General features: G+C 46.3%; 1 protein-coding gene across 1 annotated transcript in view; it reads right to left on the reverse strand.

The window, feature by feature from the left end:
- DENND3 (DENN domain containing 3) overlaps positions 1–15,282 on the reverse strand; it is a 44,268-nt gene extending 28,986 nt beyond the window's left edge. The window contains exons 1-4 of the mRNA XM_072151103.1: positions 13,908–15,282; positions 1,500–1,779; positions 760–875; positions 440–582 (exon numbers count right to left, since the gene is read on the reverse strand). Of these exons, the coding sequence (XP_072007204.1) occupies positions 440–582; positions 760–875; positions 1,500–1,779; positions 13,908–13,997 (629 nt within the window). The 5' untranslated portion in view covers positions 13,998–15,282. The remainder of the gene's footprint in view (positions 1–439; positions 583–759; positions 876–1,499; positions 1,780–13,907) is intronic.
- Between the last annotated feature and the right edge of the window lie 9,281 nt (positions 15,283–24,563).

Genomic DNA, 24,563 nt, shown 5'->3' on the forward strand with positions numbered 1-24,563 from the left:
TACAGACTTACAACAGATAGTAAGGGGGCTTCAGCAGTAGAACCCCGTCATCTAATATTCACACATTTTAAACATGGACAGTCACTTAAATAGATTGAATTACAACTCTCAATAAAGACACAGACATGGGGGGCAATTATAGAACAGATTTCAAGCCTCTATATCACATACATCAACATATTGGTCACACAAGACCCCCTATTAGATGTCTCCTTATGTATCTATGTAAGGGAACAGCAACAGAATGTCCTGCAATGCTGCGGAACAATGGTGGCGTTGTGTCGGACCCCATGGCGGTTCCCTCTTCAGTGCACTGCATAATAAGCACAACATTCAGAGCTCAGGCAATGAGAGGCTACAACAGGATCCCATGTGTGACCATCATCTAGACTGTCATTAGTCTTCTGTCCACAGCTGCCCCCCCCCCCCCCCCCCTTACCATGACAGACAGTCCTTAAAGGCATTGTAGTAAGGATATCTGGATATGACACAAATGGCGTAAGGCACATACGCCTCGTAGGTTTTGTCGCTTTTCAGTGCGCTGTCCCATCGCGCTTGCCCATTGGACAGTCCCAACGCATCCTGTAGAGATAAGAAAGTTCTATATAAGCAAGAAAAGCAAACAAAAAACACACGATAAAAACTTTCCTTAACCGTCTGGATCTTTCATGCAAGTCTAAACAAGGAGGGTGAAAGCCGTAATTATCCCATTTAATGAATGGATATTATAGGAGTGGTAATTACAGAGCTGAGCTGTACCTGAATAGACCTCGAGAACTGAGCCACGACCCCGTATGTCCTGTTCCCCAAAACATCTGTGAATATAAGGAAGTGGAAGTGCTCCTCCTTAGGCTTTAGGGTCACTTGCAGCCCCCCTGTAGAAACAGACAACACGATATATTAGGAAAACACAGCACCAAACATGGAACAAGTCACTTCCTGTCTTCTTCTCCAATCACAGTCAAAGCTGCACCAAAAAGTCTGCTGGTTTCCTTCTACCACATTGATAGGAGGATCTAGCATGTCACAGACATCCCTGTACCTAATCCCATTCCTAAATCCCTTGAAATAACTTAAAATCTGGGGACATCCCCTTTAATCATTCTACCCTTCTCAATGTTAAGAGCTCTGCTACCAGTCAGTGAATAGAGCTATCCAGTGTAAATCCACAGCCTGAAAGCTTCTTGCAGCTGGGTTTTTGCTACAATATCCTTCTGCCATCTGTGTGTCAGGACAGGGGAGAGGTTTGCGCTCCGGTGTTACCTGACACAGGGTTGTGTAAACAGGACATAATTGTAACAAATCCTCAGCTGTGAAAAGTATAAGGCATCTGCAGATTTACACAAGCTAATGCCCGTGGAGTGAGCTGTTTACACTGGTATTTTCCTCCAGGACGACTCCTTTAGCAGCCGCTCCGACACCCAAATAAATATTTCCTGCGCCGTTTGCCGAGTTCTACAATGTAACAAGTGACGGCCGTTTACGTGAGACCCCGATACCTGGGAAGCAGAGCTGGGGGAGTCCTATGAGGTCGATGTCTTTGGGGACACTGATCTCCTCGGTGGTGGTCTCTCCGTGCTCCACGTGGTTCCCAGTCCTGGACTCCCCCTTGGACCTCTCCTTCTTCTTCCGGAACGATCGCCTCCTCGCCACCTTCTGGAAGGAGCTTTGTGCGGCCGTCGAGCTCGGAGTTTCTTCTTTGGAATCAAAAGGAGGGACAAATACAGAAGCGATTTCTGGCTCCACCGCTCGGAGGCTTCTTAATCCTTTCTGGGCGACCTGAGGGTTAAAGTACAAAAAAAAACATTATACAAAGTGATGTCATATGTGTTGGGGGGGGGGGTCGTCTTAACTATACTTTAAAGGGAACCTGTCATCAGTAATGGGCCTAACAAACCACTACCAGTATGTTGTCAAGCAGCGTAACACCTTCTAGTTATTGTTTCTTTCATGTCCCAGTATGATGGCATCATCTGGAAAATCTACTTTGAAGTGAGATGTAAATTGGTTGTATAAAGTCAAGGAGGCGGAGAGTTTAACCCTGAGGTCAAGGTGAGGAGCACTGAGCGCCCCCTCCTCTGTGGTTGACATCATACATCGGACTTCAGGAGATCTGATTATTGATGTCCCTGGATGCAGGGACAGGGGCTTCCTGAGGCAGGGAGAGCTTGACTTCAGTGTTAAAGTCTCCACCTCCATGACTTTATACAACTAATTGACATCTCCCTTCAAAGTAGATTTTCTGGATGATGACATCACACTGAGTCATGAAAGAAACACAATCTGAAAGGTGTTCAGCTGCTTGACAAACATACTGGTAGTGGTTTATTAGGTCAATTTCTGATGACAGGTTCCCTTTAACATCTTCTCTAAAGCTGCAGGTCCCCAATATCTGACAGCAGGTTTTCTTTGTACTTACCTGCACTCTCTACCTTCCCTACCCACACAAAACAATGCGAGCACCACCGCTCTCTATAGCAGGAATGCTTTGCCTAAATGGAGTCTTCCAGCAGGATTGCAGCTTCTTACACTGCTGTGCTCTTTGTTCTCTGCAGACAGTGTTAGGTATTATCCCTGGAGAGACACAGACCTTTGTGTATGTTGTTAGTAGCAGCAGGACTGTGATACATAGATTTAAATTCTAGGATTGTAGCTTCTGCAAGTGCACTATGGATGTGTCCTCACACTGCTGTGCTCTGTGCAGCCAGTGTCATGTATTTTCCCTATTTAGACGTAGAATTAAAAGGGTTAAAAGGGCTTGAAAATTTACTTATGGCCGGGCTGGGCCGGGCTATTTAAATATAATAAACATGTACTTACCTCCTCCGGCACCGCCGATGTCCCTTCGATCCGTGCCCCTGTTTGTTTACAGGGGCACATAAGCCGCACACAGGGAACTTCCGGTCCGCGATGTGGCCGGCTCCTCCCATCCGTCCCGATCTCTCAGCGTTGTAAGCGCTGGCAGATGGTCGGGGAAGCTCCCTGTGCACCCTTGTAATGAAATCACCCCAAAGAGAAGACCGGCCGCGGCGCCCGACGAGGTAAGTACACGTTTATTATTTTTAAATAGCCCTCCCCAGCCCGGCCATAAGAAATTTTTAAGACTCGGATAACCCCTTTAAACCTTTGTGTATGTTGTTAGTAGCAGCAGGACTGTGATATATGGATTTATATTTAAGGATTGTAGCTTCTACAAGTTGCTGTGCTCTTAGCTCTGACTATTGACCATGGAATACTGAACCCTTATTGTTATGAAATAAATCTCTGCAGCAGATTTCCCTCTTCTTTCAGGTCCTGCTGAAGCACATTGTGGTGTCCTGCTGCAGCACATTGTGGTGTCCTGCTGCAGCACATTGTGGTGTCCTGCTGCAGCACATTGTGGTGTCCTGCTGCTGTTTGTAGCGTTACGCCACTCGTACTCCTTCACTAGCTATAGCCTAAACTAGTTTGAGCAGGCAGCTATTCCTCCTGACCTCCTCCATACACACGCACACTTGGCTCATAAATAAGAGCATTACGATTTACACACGGAGCGCAGGAAGGCAGCGCAATGTGGCCACTAATCCTACAGATAGGAGATAACGGCCATAAGCCGCTCCTATTATCACTCTGCAAACACAGCGGGGCCAAAAACAAACATATAAAAGGGAATTTTCCCTAAAACGAGTCCCCAATTCACCTTGTGCTGTGAGAATCGCTAGATAGACTATTCAGTCACTGAAATGAGTGCAGTCTCTGTGGCAGTGTCAGTCCTTACTGCAGTCCTGGCATCTTATTCCTGAATAAGGAGGCTCAGGATGAACATGCAGATACAGCAGATCGCAGCAGTGAATACAGGGTATAATATAAGCCGGTGATGGGGGGGTCAGTAGGATGAAGCCGTGGTCTATGGGTGGTCCTGGATTAGCCGTATAAGAGGTGGGGCATACGATTTCCTAGAACCAGTTTCCGATCCGGTGCGGAGCGCTGTCCGTGTCATGTGTCAGGCCGCACAAAGCAAGGAAAACATTGTAACCTGCTCAGGTGTAACGCTACACAGAGCCAACACAGGAAGGACTGGATGTCTAACACCTGAGGACACGCAGATGTAGCAGAGCCGAGTGTGTCATTTAAAGAGGACGTCCCATAGAAGTTTCTACTCTGATGGGATTAAAGGGATGTCCGGCCATTGATTATCCTCAGGACTGGTCATCGCTATCGCTCAGGGACCACAGGATTTGGATTATTGCTAAGTCTTCACCAAGCACAGCGCCGCGCCTTGTATAGTGGCTAAACTCCACATTGCAGCAGGAAGGGACTGAGCACCAAGCAGACCGTCTATAGGTCACAACAGAGCAGTGGGGGGGGGGGGGGGGGGAACAACAAATTCCCGGTCCCATGGCCATTCAGCTACTTATCCCACGTCACTTAAATACCCCTTTGCCCCTTACATGTATATAGACACAGTGGTATCTCTGCAGCAACAGATGTTTGTAGTCTGTTACCATGGAGACATCAATTTGAATGGCAGATGAAGGTAAAGAATGTGAGATTTTTAATGAAGATTACATTTTTTTTTTTTTTAACATAATCTATGAAAACCGGACATGCAGGGGTTAATATGAGGCATCATCCCTACATCTGGCGGCCGGGATTCTGCTCCCTCCATCCACATCCCTACATCTGGCGGCCGGGATTCTGCTCCCTCCATCCACATCCCTACATCTGGCGGCCGGGATTCTGCTCCCTCCATCCACATCCCTACATCTGGCGGCCGGGATTCTGCTCCCTCCATCCACATCCCTACATCTGGCGGCCGGGATTCTGCTCCCTCCATCCACATCCCTACATCTGGCGGCCGGGATTCTGCTCCCTCCATCCACATCCCTACATCTGGCGGCCGGGATTCTGCTCCCTCCATCCACATCCCTACATCTGGCGGCCGGGATTCTGCTCCCTCCATCCACATCCCTACATCTGGCGGCCGGGATTCTGCTCCCTCCATCCACATCCCTACATCTGGCGGCCGGGATTCTGCTCCCTCCATCCACATCCCTACATCTGGCGGCCGGGATTCTGCTCCCTCCATCCACATCCCTACATCTGGCGGCCGGGATTCTGCTCCCTCCATCCACATCCCTACATCTGGCGGCCGGGATTCTGCTCCCTCCATCCACATCCCTACATCTGGCGGCCGGGATTCTGCTCCCTCCATCCACATCCCTACATCTGCCGGCCCGCAGCCTGTTTCCTTACTCTACATCCCTACATCTGCCGGCCCGAAGCCTGCTCCCTCACTCCACATCCCTACATCTGGAGGCCCGCAGCCTGTCCCCTCCTTCCACATCCCTACATCTGGTGGTTGGCAGTCGGCTCCCTCACTCCACATCCCTACATCTAGTGCCCTGCGGCCTGCTCCCTTCCCCCACATCCCTACATCTGGTGACTGACAGTCGGCTCTCTCCCAATCCTTACATCTGGTGGTCAGGCTGGTAGCTTACAGAATAATGACTGCCATTCAGGGTGTGTGTGCAGATGGGTGACGCACTCTGTAGTCGCTGGGCAGTGAGCGATTACCTCCAGCAGACGGACCCTGTTGTGTTGTATGCAGCAGCATGACGCCCTGTTTATCTTGCCGGCGCCGGCAGCACTTCCTTATTACCCATATAATATGTAAGACTCATCTGTGGAACCTGGAACATATTACAATGTTTCTTCTGAGTAACTAAGAGGTTCTGCAGTCTCCGGGAAGAGGGGCAGGTGCAGCCTACAGAGGGGCATTATATATTTGGACGTCTCACTATCCGTGACATGCACGGCGCCTGCAGGAGAAGGAACTCTAAGACATTGAAAAGAAGAACTCTGCTTTCTGTCAGTGAGCAGAAACATCATTATTTGTTACAGGAGATTTGGCAATCGTATAACACGCAGAGGGGTGTGGACATGTGCGGTTCCCAATAGGCTTGACATGGAGATAATACAAGTGGAAGGGTCCATTTTAACCCTTTAACCCTTGTACAGGGATCTGGGCTTCACTGCAACAAGGTTATTCTGCCTCGAATAGTAGTTCCAGCCCAGAGAATAGTCAAAGATTGAAGGGTACAGGAAGCTACAGACCAGGCTCAGGTCCTGCCAAGGTGTCACCAGACACAGAGCCAGAACACGTGCCTTTGTATTGGACTGGCAGGACCTAAACTCTCAAGCACCTCCGATCGGGGGAACATGCCTTTTATAACCAGGTTTATACGGTCCTTTGAATATAATACAAGGCATGGAATATTAAATACCCCCAGTACGCAGAAAACAAGCCCTCATACAGCTCTGTACATGGAAAAATAAAAGTTATGGATTGATAAAAGAGGGGAGTAAAAATGGGCAAAACCAAAAATGAAAAAGGGCAATGGCGGTCAGAGTTTAGGAAGTAGAGGAAATTCAGATTATTCTGCAGCATCTTTCCAGGGTCCCCTAAAACCAGATGAAACGTGGGGGCCTGAAGTAGGAGCTCCTAAAATAATCCAGCCCTGTCCAAACCTCTTCACTCCTCCATCAGTCCCAGGCAGCCAAGGACCAGTCGCTGAGCGCAGCATGTTCCCGGGACTGAGGATACTCCGAATCCTGTGTGGTGAACAGAAACTGCTCGGGCACCCGTGCCATAGGTCCGCCGCTCCTGCCCAAAGGCCTCAGGCACACCAAGGTGCTGTTTGCTGCCCGTGTGTCATCGCTCTCCTCAAATGTTGATGACAGGGAGAGAAAACTGTCCGAGCGACACACATGCCCCTATTATACGGAATGGGAGTCCTTGCATCACAGTGATATATACCACAAGAACTGCTGTGTTGCTCCTCGATGGCCTGATACTACTTTACCACTATGGGGCACAGATTCTGCTGGCAGCACCCAACTTTCCAGCGCACTATTCAGGAGTACTCCTATCATCCGGTGCCGGTGTGTCGTGATGGCCACTACCTCCATGTATAGAGCCGTGACCATCCACATAAATTCCTAACACTGGCTGCAGATCTGTGCAGCGAATCCACGTAGCCCATGTGATGTACGTACAGACATATACAATGCTGGACATCTAAGCCCTTGAAATCCATCACTAATGTGCGTCACTTGTGCCTTTCCGTGTCACATGATGACGGCCGTGCTACTCATACACAGAAAATTTTGGCAATTATTTTCCATCGGTGACTCGGAGAATCTGCAGACGTTCTTCGTGGTGATGATGAATATGTCAGGAGCCGCTTCTCCTACAAAAGATCGTGACCTCCACACACAGTTCCATCCACAGATACAGAGTGTGGACATATTCAGACACCTCCTAATACAGAATTATCCTTCCCTACCACAACCTACTGGACTTCAGTATTACACATTCTCCATGCACTGATACATTGTTGCAACAAAGTATCAGGAAAGAAAGAAATTCACATCACTGGGTATAAACCTTCAGAGCTACTGCTGCCGAGGCTCCGGTCACACAGCAATAATGAAAATAATAACCACACTGTCCTCCCAGCAGGCAGAGATCATACAGTCCGTCCGCCCATGTGATGCTGTGCTGAGGCATCATGGGAAAGACAGATTTCTAAATCTCTGTGATCTCTGTAATGTGCATTGCATCAGGTATAAGGGATCTAAGGATGTTTTCTCCAGATTTTCGCTTTCCCCAAAAGTCGTTAAAGCTGTACAGGGGCAGGTAAATACTTCTGGTAACCCATATGTACTAGACGTGCCGCCATATCGTGAGTCATTGTATTACACCCAATATTACTAGCGGAGAAGAGCTTTGTACCATGGAATGTCCAGCAAAGATCAGTTCTCAAACTTCACATATTTTACTTTATTCCCCATTGTATCCATCATCATGTTACTATGTGAAATAAGACAGAACACACAATGTGACACCACAGCATCAAACCTGGAATGTGACCAAACTGGTTGTCACTTTCCCCTCAATGTAACCTCAAGAATGATGAATCCACCATCTGTGACCAACAAACACAGAGAGAAGCTATCCAGTATGAGCATCCAGGGGGGAGAGCAGTATTATAGTAGTTATATTCCTGTACATAGGGGGCAGTATTATAGTAGTTATATTCCTGTACATAGGGGGCAGTATTATAGTAGTTATATTCTTGTACATAGGGGGCAGTATTATAGTAGTTATATTCTTGTACATAGGGGGCAGTATTATAGTAGTTATATCCATGTACATAGGGGGCAGTATTATAGTAGTTATATTCTTGTACATAGGGGGTAGTATTATAGTAGTTATATTCTTGTACATAGGGGGCAGTATTATAGTAGTTATAATCCTGTACATAGGGGGCAGTATTATAGTAGTTATAATCCTGTACATAGGGGGCAGTATTATAGTAGTTATAATCCTGTACATAGGGGGCAGTATTATAGTAGTTATAATCCTGTACATAGGGGGCAGTATTATAGTAGTTATAATCCTGTACATAGGGGGCAGTATTATAGTAGTTATGTTCTTGTACATAGGGGGCAGTATTATAGTAGTTATATTCTTGTACATAGGGGGTAGTATTATAGTAGTTATATTCTTGTACATAGGGGGCAGTATTATAGTAGTTATATTCTTGTACATAGGGGGCAGTATTATAGTAGTTATAATCCTGTACATAGGGGGCAGTATTATAGTAGTTATAATCCTGTACATAGGGGGCAGTATTATAGTAGTTATGTTCTTGTACATAGGGGGCAGTATTATAGTAGTTATATTCTTGTACATAGGGGGCAGTATTATAGTAGTTATATTCTTGTACATAGGGAGCAGTATTATAGTAGTTATATTCCTGTACATAGGGAGCAGTATTATAGTAGTTATATTCTTGTACATAGGGGGCAGTATTATAGTAGTTATATTCTTGTACATAGGGGGCAGTATTATAGTAGTTATATTCTTGTACATAGGGAGCAGTATTATAGTAGTTATATTCCTGTACATAGGGGGCAGTATTATAGTAGTTATATTCCTGTACATAGGGGGCAGTATTATAGTAGTTATATTCTTGTACATAGGAAGCAGTAGTATAGTAGTTATATTCTTGTACATAGGGGGCAGTATTATAGTAGTTATATTGTTGTACATAGGGGTCAGTATTATAGTAGTTATATTCTTGTACTTAGGGGGCAGTATTATAGTAGTTATATTCTTGTACATAGGGGGCAGTATTATAGTAGTTATATTCCTGTACATAGGGGGCAGTATTATAGTAGTTATATTCTTGTACATAGGGGCAGTATTATAGTAGTTATTTTCCTGTACATAGGGGGCAGTATTATAGTAGTTATATTACTGTACATAGGGGGCAGTATTCCTGTACATAGGGGGCAGTATTATAGTAGTTATATTCCTGTACATAGGGGGCAGTATTATAGTAGTTATATTCTTGTACATAGGGGGCAGTATTATAGTAGTTATATTCCTGTACATAGGGGGCAGTATTATAGTAGTTATATTCCTGTACATAGGGGGCAGTATTATAGTAGTTATATTCCTGTACATAGGGGGCAGTATTATAGTAGTTATATTCTTGTACATAGGGGGCAGTATTATAGTAGTTATATTCTTGTACATCGGGGGCAGTATTATAGTAGTTATATTCCTGTACATAGGGGGCAGTATTATAGTAGTTATATTCTTGTACATAGGGGGCAGTATTATAGTAGTTATATTCTTGTACATAGGGGGTAGTATTATAGTAGTTATATTCTTGCACATATTGCATTATTTAAGTAGTTGTTGTTCCAGACATTGTTAGTAGGGGATCTCCATATATATATTGCAGAATCAGACATTTACCACTATAATTATTGTCAGCTGCCAAATCTCAAAAATCCCACAATTTTACAATCCAAATTTATTCTTCCTCTTTTGGTTCTCCAGTTTAGATATTTTTGGTAACTTTCACACTGGCACAAAAATAGTTGCTGCAGACAACATTACATATGACTGTTATTACTCTGCAAGGTCTGTCCCACATCATTTGTAAAGAGCCACGGAATATGATGGCGCCTTATAAATAAAGATTATTGTGAAGCAGTAAATTGTTGTTGATCTGTCTTGCTCTAAGCCATAATGTGAAGCTACAAGGATAATTAGCAATAAGCTACATAATGGAATTGGCTTCACAACTGCCTGTAAGGGAAAATCTTCACTGGCCTTTGATCCATTGCATTCACATTTGATGTGAAGTTTCCTACAAGTCTCATAATGCCTTGCATATAGCAATGACAGTTGTGTCAGGATCAGTAACTACCTTGCTGCTGTTCCTACAGAATGCACAATAGTCTTCCTTGCAATAAGCCCCAACACTGCAGAAAGTAATGTAAGGAAACTACACTGAAGATATCACAGCCACCCCCCCCCCTGCTATGAGGCACTGCTGTAGTAGTACAGTAGTATTGCAAAGGGGACGAGCCGTGCGGTTTCCAGTGAAGACATACAATACTGTCATGAACCAGTGTGCTCCAAGTCCAGCTACAATCCTGGAACATATATCCATATTTCACAGTCCTGCTGCTACCAACAACACACATACAAAGGCATTACACAAAGATCATGCCCCGCACTCTCAGAGCTCCAGCTTGTCCCACCTGTAGAGCGTGCAGAAAGACATGTGACGTGACTGGCTCTCTGCAAGCTCTGCATGAGCTTTATGTTTCTACAAGTTCTTCGGGCGGGACCATGGCAGACTAGGACAAAGTCGTGAGTCCATAAATTGAAAGACTCTGGAGCTGGGAGGTGCTTAGGCGACAGAATCTTGTGCGCCACCAGCTAATTTGCAGATTTTGAAAAACTATTTTTCTTGAAAATCGTGCCGCCCCGGCTTATAATAAGAACAGGTCCGATACCTGTTAAAGAGAACGAGCAGGCGAGGTCTAGTGGTCTACAAGGCGTCAAACTGATGCTAGATGTCCATTAACGAATAAAGTGTTGAGCGCAATTTGTTCCGCCAGGTGGAAGGATTTGGGTGCGCCAACACACACCCGCCCCAATTTGGATTTACCATCTTCTTAAACCTAGGTCGTTTCTGAGCTACCCCAGATTGAACAGCCGCTCATAGGACAAGATTAGAAAACCGATATCCCTGCTCTCGGTTAGGAAATTTTGAGTAAAATTATGGGTGACCCTCTACTCATCTGAAAGACGAGATAGCAGAGAGTTTCTCTCTGCAGGACCTGCCCGGTCCTACATTACACAGACCACCCACTGAAAACTGTGTAATGCTTTGTTTCCCCTGTGGAGGCGCTGCAGGAAAACACGGATAGCTCTTTCCATAGGTCACAGCGATGATCGATGGGTTATACTTTACAATGGGCTTCTAGTGATCCCTTGTAGAAGAAGGGATTGTCTATATCTCACAACCTCCATAAAGGCTAGTCACCGTCGTTTTTAGCGTTTTCGTAGCCCTCAATGATTTCACTAGGTGTTCCCCCAAGCTAAAAAACAGAACCAGAAGACTACAAAATAGTTGGCGATTTCTATGGGTGATGTTATGGGTGGGGACACAAAGGGATCTGCCCTTGGAACAAAGGGGATATCCAGCGTGGACGTGCAATGGATGGGTGTTGAGACCAAATTTTACAAACAAGATCTCTTCAGGTTACCAAGATCACATTTGGGGAGGGGTCAGTTGGGATCAGTGCAAGATTTTATAAAAAAGGACACCCAACATGGACATCTTATGTATGGGATCAATGGATGGATGAGGAGGAGAGACCAGGTGGATCAATATGTCCAATAAGATCTCTTCAGGTCACAAACGTGGGGATCAGCACAAGACTTTTTTAGAAGAAGGAGCCAGAGGTCCACAGTCCCTAAAGTCACAGTCTCAGGTCAACACTTTCCTGTCTGTGGTAGAAAATTTAAGAAGAAAAACAAAAATAAGGAACTTACAGAAGAGCCGCCAATGGTTTCTTCAGAATAATTTCAACACTGGACGAAAACCTTGTCCTGCAGAAGCCTATTCTGTTACAAAGTCATGGTGAGGTCCAAAACCCACAGAGGAGGGTAACATGTAGTGGGTCCAGAGCTTGTGGTGAAGATACTGATCAGTGGTGAGTATATCCCATGTGACCAGACCCTTAGGCCGATGCCAAAGCCCTTACTAGATCCAAAAGTGACAAACTAAAGCTTAGATTACATGCTCAGGTTTTTGGATGAACTGATTCTTCTACATTCTCTCCCATTTATAAGTCTCCCCCGGCTTTGGCTTCTAAACGTCAACCATAAAACGTGTGTAACACACATTTATATCAGATATGAACGTGTTTGCTCTAGAAAATATGGTCCATGTGTTAAACGCAGTTTCGGGACCAACCCCGGCCACGTGATCCGAATTTACTTGATCACTGCGGGTTTCGGTGCAGGACCTGTCCTACGAGATTGTTCCAGAAATGTGGCCAGCAAGTGGATAAGTTTCCCCAAACCAGAGAAGTCCGGGCAAAAGCCTTAGGCTGGTGGCACACGTGGCGTTTTGAATTTTTGGGCCATTTTTAAGCAGTCCGTTAGAAAACGCATGCGGTTTTGACCGGTTTTAATTAAGATAATTGGGGAAACCGGTCAAAAACAGATGCGTTTTTTAACGGACTGCTTAAAAACGGGCCAAAAACGGGTTAAAAAACGCCATGTGTGACTGCAGCCTTAGGGCGATGCCGCACATGGCGTTTTTGGTACGGTTTTTAAGCATGCGTATTTGGTCCGTTTAAAAACGCATCAGTTTTTTGGCCGTTTACCATGCGTTTGGCTGCTTACAACCTGTTTATCTATTAAGATAATTGGGGAAAACAGTCAAAACGCTTGTGTTTTTAAACGGACCGAAAACGCATGCTTAAAATCAGCAATCCATTCTCCAAGGAGAATTTTATTCGGAAAAAAAATTATCATTGCAACAATGTTCAATTGCTGGTAAAACACGTTGCAAACACCATGTCTGAACACAACGTAAGGAGTCAGCAACTATCCAGGGCACAGAAAGCTACTCTGACTCACAAGTCTGATGTATTCATTCCATAGATTCAACAGTGTAACAAATACAGGTCAGAATTTCCTCAACCACATTCAGGGAGAGGTCTTGATTCATCAGGAACTTCCCGGTTGTCACAAGATCCACTGACTCCGGGCTACTCCGCAGAAGATACCTGAATCGCTGAAACCTCCTCCATGACCGGACAGCGTAGAGGACTCTCCATACAAATATTACAAAGGGTTAATAAAACTCAGGATTTACTGTTCACGTAGACTTCAGGATGGAGAAGAGATCGGTGGTTGACCTTCTGATCTCCTGATACATATCTGAGAGATGTCCTGTATTGCCACCTCATGGTCTTCCCACCTAGACCCTCAAGTATTGGATGTGTACTGTCTAGATGTAACCATTTCTATTGGAACATCTAATGAGCATGAGGGGGCTCCAGTGTCCCCCTAAAGGTGAAAACAGGGAGGAAAGTATTTGGCAAGCTGGATTTTGACACAACCAATACCTTATTTTTCTGCACATACGATCAAGAGAAATATCTGATGAACTTTCTTATGACCACCGATATCTCCCATGTGTGACCACCGATATCTCCCATGTGTGGCCACCGATATCTCCCATGTGTGGCCACCGATATCTCCCATGTGTGGCCACCGATATCTCACATGTGTGGCCACCGATATCTCACATGTGTGACCACCGATATCTCACATGTATGGCCACAAATAGACAATGGGACCCAATAATGTACCTCTAACGTCGGTGCTCATTGGAGCAAAATAACTTTGATTCAGTTTCTTGACATCAAATATCATCAGAAGTGATGTCATCAATCCAAGGAAATAATCGCTGTGGTCCATGGTTCGATTCTAATCAAAGGTAACATCTGGTGTGGACGATATGTTCTGGACCTACCTTGTCTATCTCTCGGATATCATCCATAGATGGTCCCACAAGGACACAGATCTCCAGTAATCCAAAGGGAAGTTGTGCGTCTTCCATCATTTGCAGACTATCCGACACGACTGATGAAGAGCAAAGAACCAAAGCTAAAGACGGTCCCAAGCAGAAGATAATTTACACAGTCACCATTCGGCATAGGGGAAGGTCAAGGAACCGCAACTTGGAAGCCATCAACTAGGCAGCCGAGAGCACAGCCAATGCATGACTAGACTGGAAGGAAGGCATCTCCACCGAGTAATGTAGACGACCCGAGACGCACAAGACTACATGACGTATCATATGTAGAAGACCTAAAACTAAATGGTATCAAACATGACGTCCTAGGTAAGTAAGGGTCCCATCTTAGTTTTGGTGACCTCAGGTGTTTACAAGTAATTCAGTGACTGCTATAATGTATCAAAATAACAAATAACTTCTTCAGGATGTTACAATGGAAATCCAGAGATAACGCAACCCCCCAGGATCACTTGTAGAGAAGTCTCCAGTCCTCCGATGTCCTACAGGTCCTCCAGAAGCACACCTGGATGAAGGTCCATGATAATACTTGTAGTTTCAGGGCAGAAAGACTCTTCAGGATGGAGCAATTATTGTAGTGAGAAGGTAATGAGACTTTTGGGGCGCAGTTTGATGGTTCTGGTTCATCAGTATGTAATCAACCAATGACAGGGAGGTCCAAAATGTATGAATACAGAGGGTAGCTAGGGTTATAACCATAGCCTGAGGGCATGTAGTGTAATTGCATCTACCAATCATATGGAAGAAATCTGCAGGGGCACAGCCAGGAGGGTATCCCAAATCCAGGGGAGACGTGAGAGAGAATTCAGAATCATGAGGTAGTTCTAATGCATAAAAAGGGTGGCAAAAACGGGTGGCATCAGGGAAAAACCCTAAACCCACATCATGGCCGCATAACCCCACAGCATGGCAGCATAACCCCACAGCATGGCATTCCTCAGGAGCACAAGGAGCCGGATATCCAAGAAACCGCAAATTCAAGGGATGTAACTCTGCACAGAGGTGGCTGTGGAGTCTCTATGGAGGTGAACGGTGGTATCCCCTGTATAGCCTGCAGGCCTCCGTTTCAGGACTCCGGGTCCAGTCTCTCTCCAGGACTACCGACAACCTGCTGCCGCCTCCGGCACCGCGCTCCAAACTGATAACAAACCCAGGGCGTTCCGTCCTGACTAGCCGGCCCCGCCCACAACTTCGGAATTACCTCCCCGCCCACAGCAGACAAAGTTGTTTACAGTAACGATGCCAACTATCTCATAACCACGCCCACCAAACGCCGTTTCTCCGCCTGTAAAAACTCCGAAACGCGTCTTCCCGCTGGAGGCGTGGCTGATGCCAATCAAGCGTAGGTAACGCCTACGAGTACCGCCCCCCAGCGCTGGCTCTCGGCCGCCAATCAGCGGAGGCTCGCTGAATATGTAAATGAAGTGTAAAGGGCGGGAAGTCACCTCAGGGACATGACGGCAGGTTTACCTCATGAATGTGTCCTCAGCCTGGCGGCATGTGACTGAGCTGCCACCTCAGCAGAGCTCACCATGACTAGAAACCACCAGGAGGACGAGTCACCTTCAGGAAATACAGAATAAAAATAAAAAAAATTACATTTACAAGTGGAATAAAAAATAAACAGAAAACCTGTGACATTTGTCAAATATGGACTGTGGTGATACTGACCAGGAAACTAGTCATAAATGCTAAATTGTGTATTTACAGGGTCAGTCAAAAGGAGGACAAAAATGACAAATCTGAATCCTCCATTAAATAGTGTGTAAGGCTGCGGTCACACGCGATGCTGCACTGAGTTTAGGGTGCGTTCACACATCGCAGTTTCACCTGCATCGCCATCAGTTCTGAGGTGGTTTTAGGTGCAGTTGTGTTAATTTAACAAGTAAAAGACATTTGTGGAGCAGGTTTCCCCTTCAAAATCTCATTCACCCGTTCAGTTTATGTCTTTCCCCTGTTAAATTACAAAACTGCACCTAAAATCACATTAAAACTGATTATGATGCAGTTTTAGCTAAATGTGCGAATACACCCTTAAAAATGTAATGAAAGTGACCAGGGGAGGGGCTCGGTCCCGATCACATCTGCGTCTCCAGTGAAACGGATGTGATCGATAACCAACACTAAGGGGCTTATTTACTAAGGGTCCACGGATCACATTTCCGTTGGACTGTTCATGGTTTTTGGGATTTGCGCAACTGGGACAGAGATTTAGTAGGGGATTGTGTCGCACGCGATGGATTTTGGCTTAGCAGCACCGGCTTTCATATGACAGAAATCAAGGGCCGAACAATCCGACTGATTTGGACTGAGCGCAGGATTTAAAATTGTGTCTCAACCAATGCACTTACCTGCATAGGGAAGAAGAAGGTGAACTCCGGGGACCTGAGCGGGGAAGCGACACATGCAGGATATCGGGGGCTCGATCTTAGTGACTCCCCGCACAGCGCATTATACACGGACAATGCACTTACATGAACCGGGAAGAAGAAGGTGAACTCCGGGACCTGAGCGGGGAAGTGACACATGCAGGATATCGGGGGCAGGATCTTAGTGACTCCCCGCACAGCGCATTATACACGGACAATGCACTTACATGCACCAGGAAGAAGAAGGTGAACTCCGGGGACCTGAGCGGGGAAGCGACATATGCAGGATATCGGGAGCAGGATCTTAATGACTCCCCGCACAGCACATTATACACGGACAATGCACTTACATGCACCGGGAAGAAGAAGGTGAACTCCGGGGACCTGAGCGGGGAAGCGACATATGCAGGATATCGGGAGCAGGATCTTAGTGACTCCCCGCACAGCACATTATACATGGACAATGCACTTACATGCACCGGGAAGAAGAAGGTGAACTCCGAGAACCTGAGCGGGGAAGCGACATATGCAGGATATCGGGAGCAGGATCTTAGTGACTCCCCGCACAGCGCATTATACACGGACAATGCACTTACATGCACCAGGAAGAAGAAGGTGAACTCCGGGGACCTGAGCGGGGAAGTGACACATGCAGGATATCGGGGCAGGATCTTAGTGACTCCCCGCACAGCGCATTATACACGGACAATGCTCTTACATGCACCAGGAAGAAGAAGGTGAACTCCGGGGACCTGAGCGGGGAAGCGACACATGAAGGATATCGGGTGCAGGATCTTAGTGACTCCCCGCACAGCGCATTATACACGGACAATGCACTTACATGCACCAGGAAGAAGAAGGCGAACTCCGGGGACCTGAGCGGGGAAGAGACACATGCAGGATATCGGGCGCACGATCTTGGTGAACAATGCACTTTTGGGAACTCTGAGGGAACCGCTAAGTAAATGTGCCCCTCAGTGTTTTGCATTGTTAAAATGTAAAACATTGGGTGCTTGTCACCGATCACATGCATTGCACCGCACCCTTAGGGTCCTATAAGAGCATATCTGCCACATGGTCGCCATCTTGAAAGCCGCCATACTGGATCAAGGGCAAGTTTTTCCTAAGTTGTTTCAAAGAGCAGAGTGTTTTCAGAAATCAATTCCCTCAATCATATTCCTAACATCTCGTGTTACTGAACAGTTATCAGCACAGAGATTCCCCATAGTCTCTTCTGCAGGTTCATAATGATTGGATCCAGCTCCTTCAGCTCTAAGGACACGTCACATAGCTGTGCATCACAGGGAACATTCCTGGTGTTTGATCCAACTTTTGATGTTGAAAATTACAGATCTTATCTCTGCAATCCATTTCTTCTGCAGACTATTGTGGACTTCTCTTACCTGCTAAATGACCACCTTCCCATTGGAAAAACTGATCCAAAATGGCAGCCATGCTCAGAACAAAACCCATTACTTGCAGATTGTCTCTCACTTCTAAAATTAAAGGGTGCCTGGGACTTTTGTACCCAGTGTAGGTAGTGAGAGTACAACATGTTAAGTTTCAGGCCGCCTATGCCCGTTTTTTGAAACCATAGCCAGTTTGGGCTTAACACACCCCATTTTCAGTTAATACGCCCCCTTTTTGTGACGTGACAACATTACATACTTCTGACAACTATGTTTCAGGTTGTGTCTTGTGGGTTCTGGGGACCATATGTGGATCACTACAGCCTGCGTTCGGGGTTCCCACATAAATTATTTATACATTGAAAATGGAGAACTTTTACAACAGAGGAAGTCTCTTCTTAAATTGAAGTTTTAATATGAAAAAGGACAGTGCTTACAGTCAGAGGGGTTTAATAAGCATACAGAAAGGTGTAATAAACAAACATATACATACAATGCAAAAATAAACAATTTGGTAATAATAATAATAATAATAATAATCTTTATTTATATAGCGCCATCAAATTACGTAGCGCTTTACAAATAAAACTGAACATTTAAGGGTGGTAGATTGTCCCCAAACGTGTGCTCGTTACCTTAGAGGTGACAGGGGACTAGTGCTGTCATGCTCCGGGCCTTCTTCTTATATAACGACTTTTAAACTTTATGCAAATGAGCCAGGAGTCTAATTTATTCATGCCCCTTCTGTTTTCCTCCCTCCTTGTAAGCTGGGAGCAAGCACTGCAGTCACCGGGCTGTCTGACAATCTCGTGCATGCGCGTGAGCCACCTCCCGAAGTCCTCCTTCTCCAGTGTGAAGTCGCGATGAAGTCCTGTGTGTGTCTCTTGCGCAGTCACATTTGTCTCTGGCCGGCTGCACAAGGGAGGTAGCTTCTGCGCATGCCCGAGGTTAGCAGATAGCCGGGTGGCGTTATAAGGCCGGTAAATGGGGAACCAAAAATACGCGATTATTCTATCCGCTAGGGATCCCCAAAGAATGACCATTTTCTATAGAGACACTTCCACCTATAGATTCCAAATCCCCTCACAGCCCCCCTGCCTGTGATGACACGAGAAAGGCTCGATGTACTTTTACGACCAAGTGTTTTATGACACCTTTATGCCTAAAAAATTTTATATGATGAAATCCTGCCATGTGGCATCCTGCGAACTTGGTCTTACACCCATTTTTTCCCTCATAATGTCCCACACATAAAAAACTTAGTAATAATTTGGGAATTATTTAATTGCATCCTGTTGTGGGGGCCATTCAAAGGCCCCTGATAATAGAGCTTGGATGGAGTTATTAGGGAAAAGTGCGTCGCCTAACTATGAATTATGTCCCATATTTCTGTGATGTACACTACCACTCAAAAGTTTGGGGTCACTGTGAAATTTCCTTATTTTTGAAAGAAAACATTTTCTTTCAATGAAGCTGACATCAAATGAATGATAAATACACTCTATACATTGTTAATGTGGTAAATGACTATCCTAGCTGCAATCATTTCGTTTTTAATGCAATATCTACACAAGTGTCTATAGACCTTCCTTTGAGTTGGTTAAGAATCTGGAGCATCACATTTGTTTGTTGTATGAAACTCTCACAATGACCAAAAAAATTAACTTTCATGTGAAACTCGACAATCTATTCTTGTTCTTAGAAATAAAGGACATTCCCTGTGACAAATTGCCAAGAAACTGAAGATTTCCTACAATTGTGTGTACTACTCCCTTCAGAGAAGAGCAAAACAGGCTCTAACCAGAGGAGAAAATTATTACTAGGGGAGGAAGCCCAGAAAACCCCTTTAACTCACTGTACCTTGATAGTTTGTTACAATGTATCAGTGTGGATGAAATGTATTCGTTTAGAATCCTGACTGTTGACCTAATACATAGTCATCTACAACTGTAACAAACTCTCAGCTGTAAGGAGTAAAGCAGAATGAATTATTATGTCACTTGATGTGGGCACTGACCCTTGTTAGAGGGCAGATTAGGCATATTACTGACGCTCCTATGGCTACTGTCCATCCTTTAGGGGCATTGTTCTCTCTTTCCTGCAGCAGCTGTTGCCAATTCCAATCCCTGACTCATCACTATGGAAGCCAAAACCATGACACTAACACTTAATGACATGAGAAATCCTGATGTCACCACTCAAACAGTCCCAGCGTGCAGGAGGCCCATTATTTTTGCACAGGGTATAGAGGCAACTAGTGGAGACTTCATTACAATGTACAAATATCTAAATGGGAATCTTTCCAGAGATCTTTTTACCATAGACAGGGGGCATCCTCTACACCTAGAGGGGAGGTGGTTCTACCATCACCATAGACCGGGGGCATCCTCTACACCTAGAGAGGAGGTGGTTCTACCATCACCATAGACAGGGGCATCCTCTACACCTAGAGGATAGGAGGTTCTACCATCACCATAGACAGGGGGCATCCTCCACACCTAGCGGAGAGGAGGTTCTACCATCACCATAGACAGGGGGCATCCTCTACACCTAGAGGAGAGGCGGATCTACCATCACCATAGACAGGGGGCATCCTCTACACCTAGAGGATAGGAGGTTCTACCATCACCATAGACAGGGGGCATCCTCCACACCTAGAGGAGAGGACGTTCTACCATCACCATAGACCGGGGGCATCCTCTACACCTAGAGGAGATGAGGTTCTACCATCACCATAGACAGGGGGCATCCTCTACACCTAGAGGAGAGGAGGTTCTACCATCACCATAAACAGGGGCATCCTCTACACCTAGAGGAGAGGACGTTCTACCATCACCATAGACAGGGGGCATCCTCTACACCTAGAGGAGAGGACGTTCTACCATCACCATAGACAGGGGGCATCCTCTACACCTAGAGGAGAGGTGGTTCTACCATCACCATAGACAGGGGGCATCCTCTACACCTAGAGGAGAGGAGGTTCTACCATCACCATAGACAGGGAGCATCCTCTACACCTAGAGGAGATTCTACTATCACCATAGACAGGGGGCATCCTCTACACCTAGAGGAGAGGAGGTTCTACCATCACAATAAACAGGGGGCATCCTCTACACCTAGAGGAGAGGAGGCCCTACCATCACCATAGACAGGGAGCATCCTCTACACCTAGAGGAGATGAGGTTCTACCATCACCATAGACAGGGGGCATCCTCCACACCTAGAGGAGAGGAGGTTCTACCATCACCATAGACAGGGGGGGAATCCTCTACACCTAGAGGGGATGAGGTTCTACCATCACCATAGACAGGGGGCATCCTCTACACCTAGAGGAGAGGAGGTTCTACCATCACCATAGACAGGGGGCATCCTCTACACCTAGAGGAGAGGAGGTTCTACCATCACCATAGACAGGGGACATCCTCTACACCTAGAGGAGAGGAGGTTCTACCATCACCATAGACAGGGGGCATCCTCTACACCTAGAGGAGAGGAGGTTCTACCATCACCATAGACAGGGGGCATCCTCTACACCTAGAGGAGAGAAGGTTCTACCATCACCATAGACAGGGGGCATCCTCTACACCTAGAGGAGAGGAGGTTCTACCATCACCATAGACAGGGGGCATCCTCTACACCTAGAGGAGAGGAGCTTCTACCATCACCATAGACAGGGGCATCCTCTACACCTAGAGGAGAGGAGATTCTACCATCACCATAGACAGGGGCATCCTCTACACCTAGAGGAGAGGAGATTCTACCATCACCATAGACAGGGGACATCCTCTACACCTAGAGGAGAGGCGGTTCTATCATCACCATAGACAGGGGACATCCTCTACACCTAGAGGAGATGAGGTTCTACCATCACCATATACAGGGGGCATCCTCTACACCTAGAGGAGAGGAGGTTCTACCATCACCATATACAGGGGGCATCCTCTACACCTAGAGGAGAGGAGGTTCTACCATCACCATAGACAGGGAGCATCCTCTACACCTAGAGGAGAGGAGGTTCTACCATCACCATAGACAGGGGGCATCCTCTACACCTAGAGGAGAGGAGGTTCTACCATCACCATAGACAGGGGACATCCTCTACACCAGTGATTTTCAACCTTTTTTGAGCCGCGGCACACTTTTTATACTTAGAAAATCCTGGGGTACACCACCAACCAAAATAGCACAAAATGACACTAAAACAGTCATAAAAGGCCTCCCTTTACTAATAAAAAACCCCTAGCGCCCTCCCTTTACTAATAAAAACCTCTAGCGGCCTCCCTTTACTAATCAAAAGCCCCTAGCGGCCTCCCTTTACTAATCAAAAGACCCTAACTGCCTCCCTTTACTAATAAAAAGACCCTAACTGCCTCCCTTTACTAATCAAAAGACCCTAGCGGCCTCCCTTTACTAATTAAAAGACCCTAGCGGCCTCCCTTTACTAATTAAAAGACCCTAGCGGCCTCCCTTTACTAATTAAAAGGCCCTAGAGGCTCCCCTTTACTAATTAAAAGGCCCTAGAGGCCCCCCTTTACTAATTAAAAGGCCCTAGAGGCCCCCCTTTACTAATTAAAAGGCCCTAGAGGCCCCCCTTTACTAATTAAAAGGCCCTAGAGGCCCCCCTTTACTAGTTAAAAGGCCCTAGAGGCCTTCCTTTACTAATAAAAAGCCCCAGCCTCCCTTTATTAATAAAAAAAGACCCTAGCTGCCTTCCTTATACAAATAATAACCTTATATACTTACCCTTGATGTCTTCTTCCGCGCGAGCCGCCCCCCTTCTGTAGCTCCTGCACCGCGCGGCCCATGTCACGTGACTTACGCGACCTGACGTCAGGTCGCGTCAATCACGTGACATGGGCCGTGATGCAGGAGCTACAGAAGATGGGCGGATCGCCGACGCGGGGCTAGGAGGTAAGTATGGGGGCCGAAACGGGGGTGCGGCGGCAGCGCTACACAGGGGCTCCCCGCGGCACACTCAACCATGTGGCACACAGGTTGAAAATCACTGCTCTACACCTAGAGGAGAGGAGGTTGTACCATCACCATAGACAGGGGACATCCTCTACACCTAGAGGAGAGGAGGTTGTACCATCACCATAGACAGGGGACATCCTCTACACCTAGAGGAGAGGAGGTTGTACCATCACCATAGACAGGGGACATCCTCTACACCTAGAGGAGAGGAGGTTCTACCATCACCATAGACAGGGGACATCCTCTACACCTAGAGGAGAGGAGGTTCTACCATCACCATAGACAGGGGGCATCCTCTACACCTAGAGGAGAGGAGGTTCTACCATCACCATAGACAGGGGGCATCCTCTACACCTAGAGGATAGGAGGTTCTACCATCACCATAGACAGGGGGCATCCTCTACACCTAGAGGATAGGAGGTTCTACCATCACCATAGACAGGGGGCATCCTCTACACCTAGAGGAGAGGAGGTTCTACCATCACCATAGACAGGGGGCATCCTCTACACCTAGAGGAGAGGAGGTTCTACCATTACCATAGACAAGGGGCATCCTCTACACCTAGAGGAGAGGTGGTTCTACCATCACCATAGACAGGGGGCATCCTCTACACCTAGAGGAGAAGAGGTTCTACCATCACCATAGACAGGGGGCATCCTCTACACCAAGAGGAGAGGAGGTTCTACCATCACCATAGACAGGGGGCATCCTCTACACCTAGAGGAGAGGAGGATCTACCATCACCATAGACAGGGGGCATCCTCTACACCTAGAGGAGAGGTGGTTCTACCATCACCATAGACAGGGGACATCCTCTACACCTAGAGGAGAGGAGGTTCTACCATCACCATAGACAGGGGACATCCTCTACACGTAGAGGAGAGGAGGTTCTACCATCACCATAGACAGGGGGTATCCTCTACGCCTAGAGGAGAGGAGGTTCTACCATCACCATAGACAGGGGGCATCCTCTACACCTAGAGGAGAGGAGGTTCTACCATCACCATAGACAGGGGACATCCTCTACACCTAGAGGAGAGGAGGCTCTACCATCAACATAGACAGGGGGCATCCTCTACACCTAGAGGAGAGATGGTTCTACCATCACCATAGACAACTTGTTGGTAGCTGTGGCACTCAAACCTTCGAGCTCTTCCTAGGTCTGGGTATGCTCTTCCAGGATGGTTTGCTCCACATGGCTGGTGGTCGCTGCAGCATGATAGTACTCGATGTAAACATCATCAAAGCCTTGGACCTACTCCTGGTTCTGGTTGTAGTCTTATAGGATAGATTGCTCTACAAGGCTGGCCATGGCTGTTGCTCTCACAATGTCATTGGCCAGAATAATGGGGCGAGCACAATGCACTGCCTTTTAGGTGGGCATGGCTGCACCATCCTGCTCCTGACTGGGCGACTGTAGGTGGGTGGGGCAGCAACATCTCCTTACTGATTGGTTACTGATTAGCCAGGTTTGTTCTCAGCTATTTCCTCTAATATGGAATTTCTATGTCATTACCATAGACAAGGGGGGCATCCCATACACCTACAGGAGAGGCGGCCATGTCTGATACACGTTGTAATTACTATTTACTGTATCTTATATGTATTACCTCGTATTTTATTTGTTTTTCCTATTCTATGATGTATAAATATCTGTAGAGAATATGTTGCAGTTTACTGATCTGATATTTCCGTGTTGTGTCCTCTATGAAAGAGGAAACTGTCATCAAATTGCTGTTGATGAATCCAATATCGATATTATGTGTCAGTAGTTTCTACTCGTTATTCTGTTCTGATGCGGCCTAAATCATAAAAGGACACACTGTCAACTGGGGAAGAC

This window comes from Engystomops pustulosus, chromosome 5, assembly GCF_040894005.1.
Source record: "Engystomops pustulosus chromosome 5, aEngPut4.maternal, whole genome shotgun sequence".
NCBI classification, from domain to species: domain Eukaryota; kingdom Metazoa; phylum Chordata; class Amphibia; order Anura; family Leptodactylidae; genus Engystomops; species Engystomops pustulosus.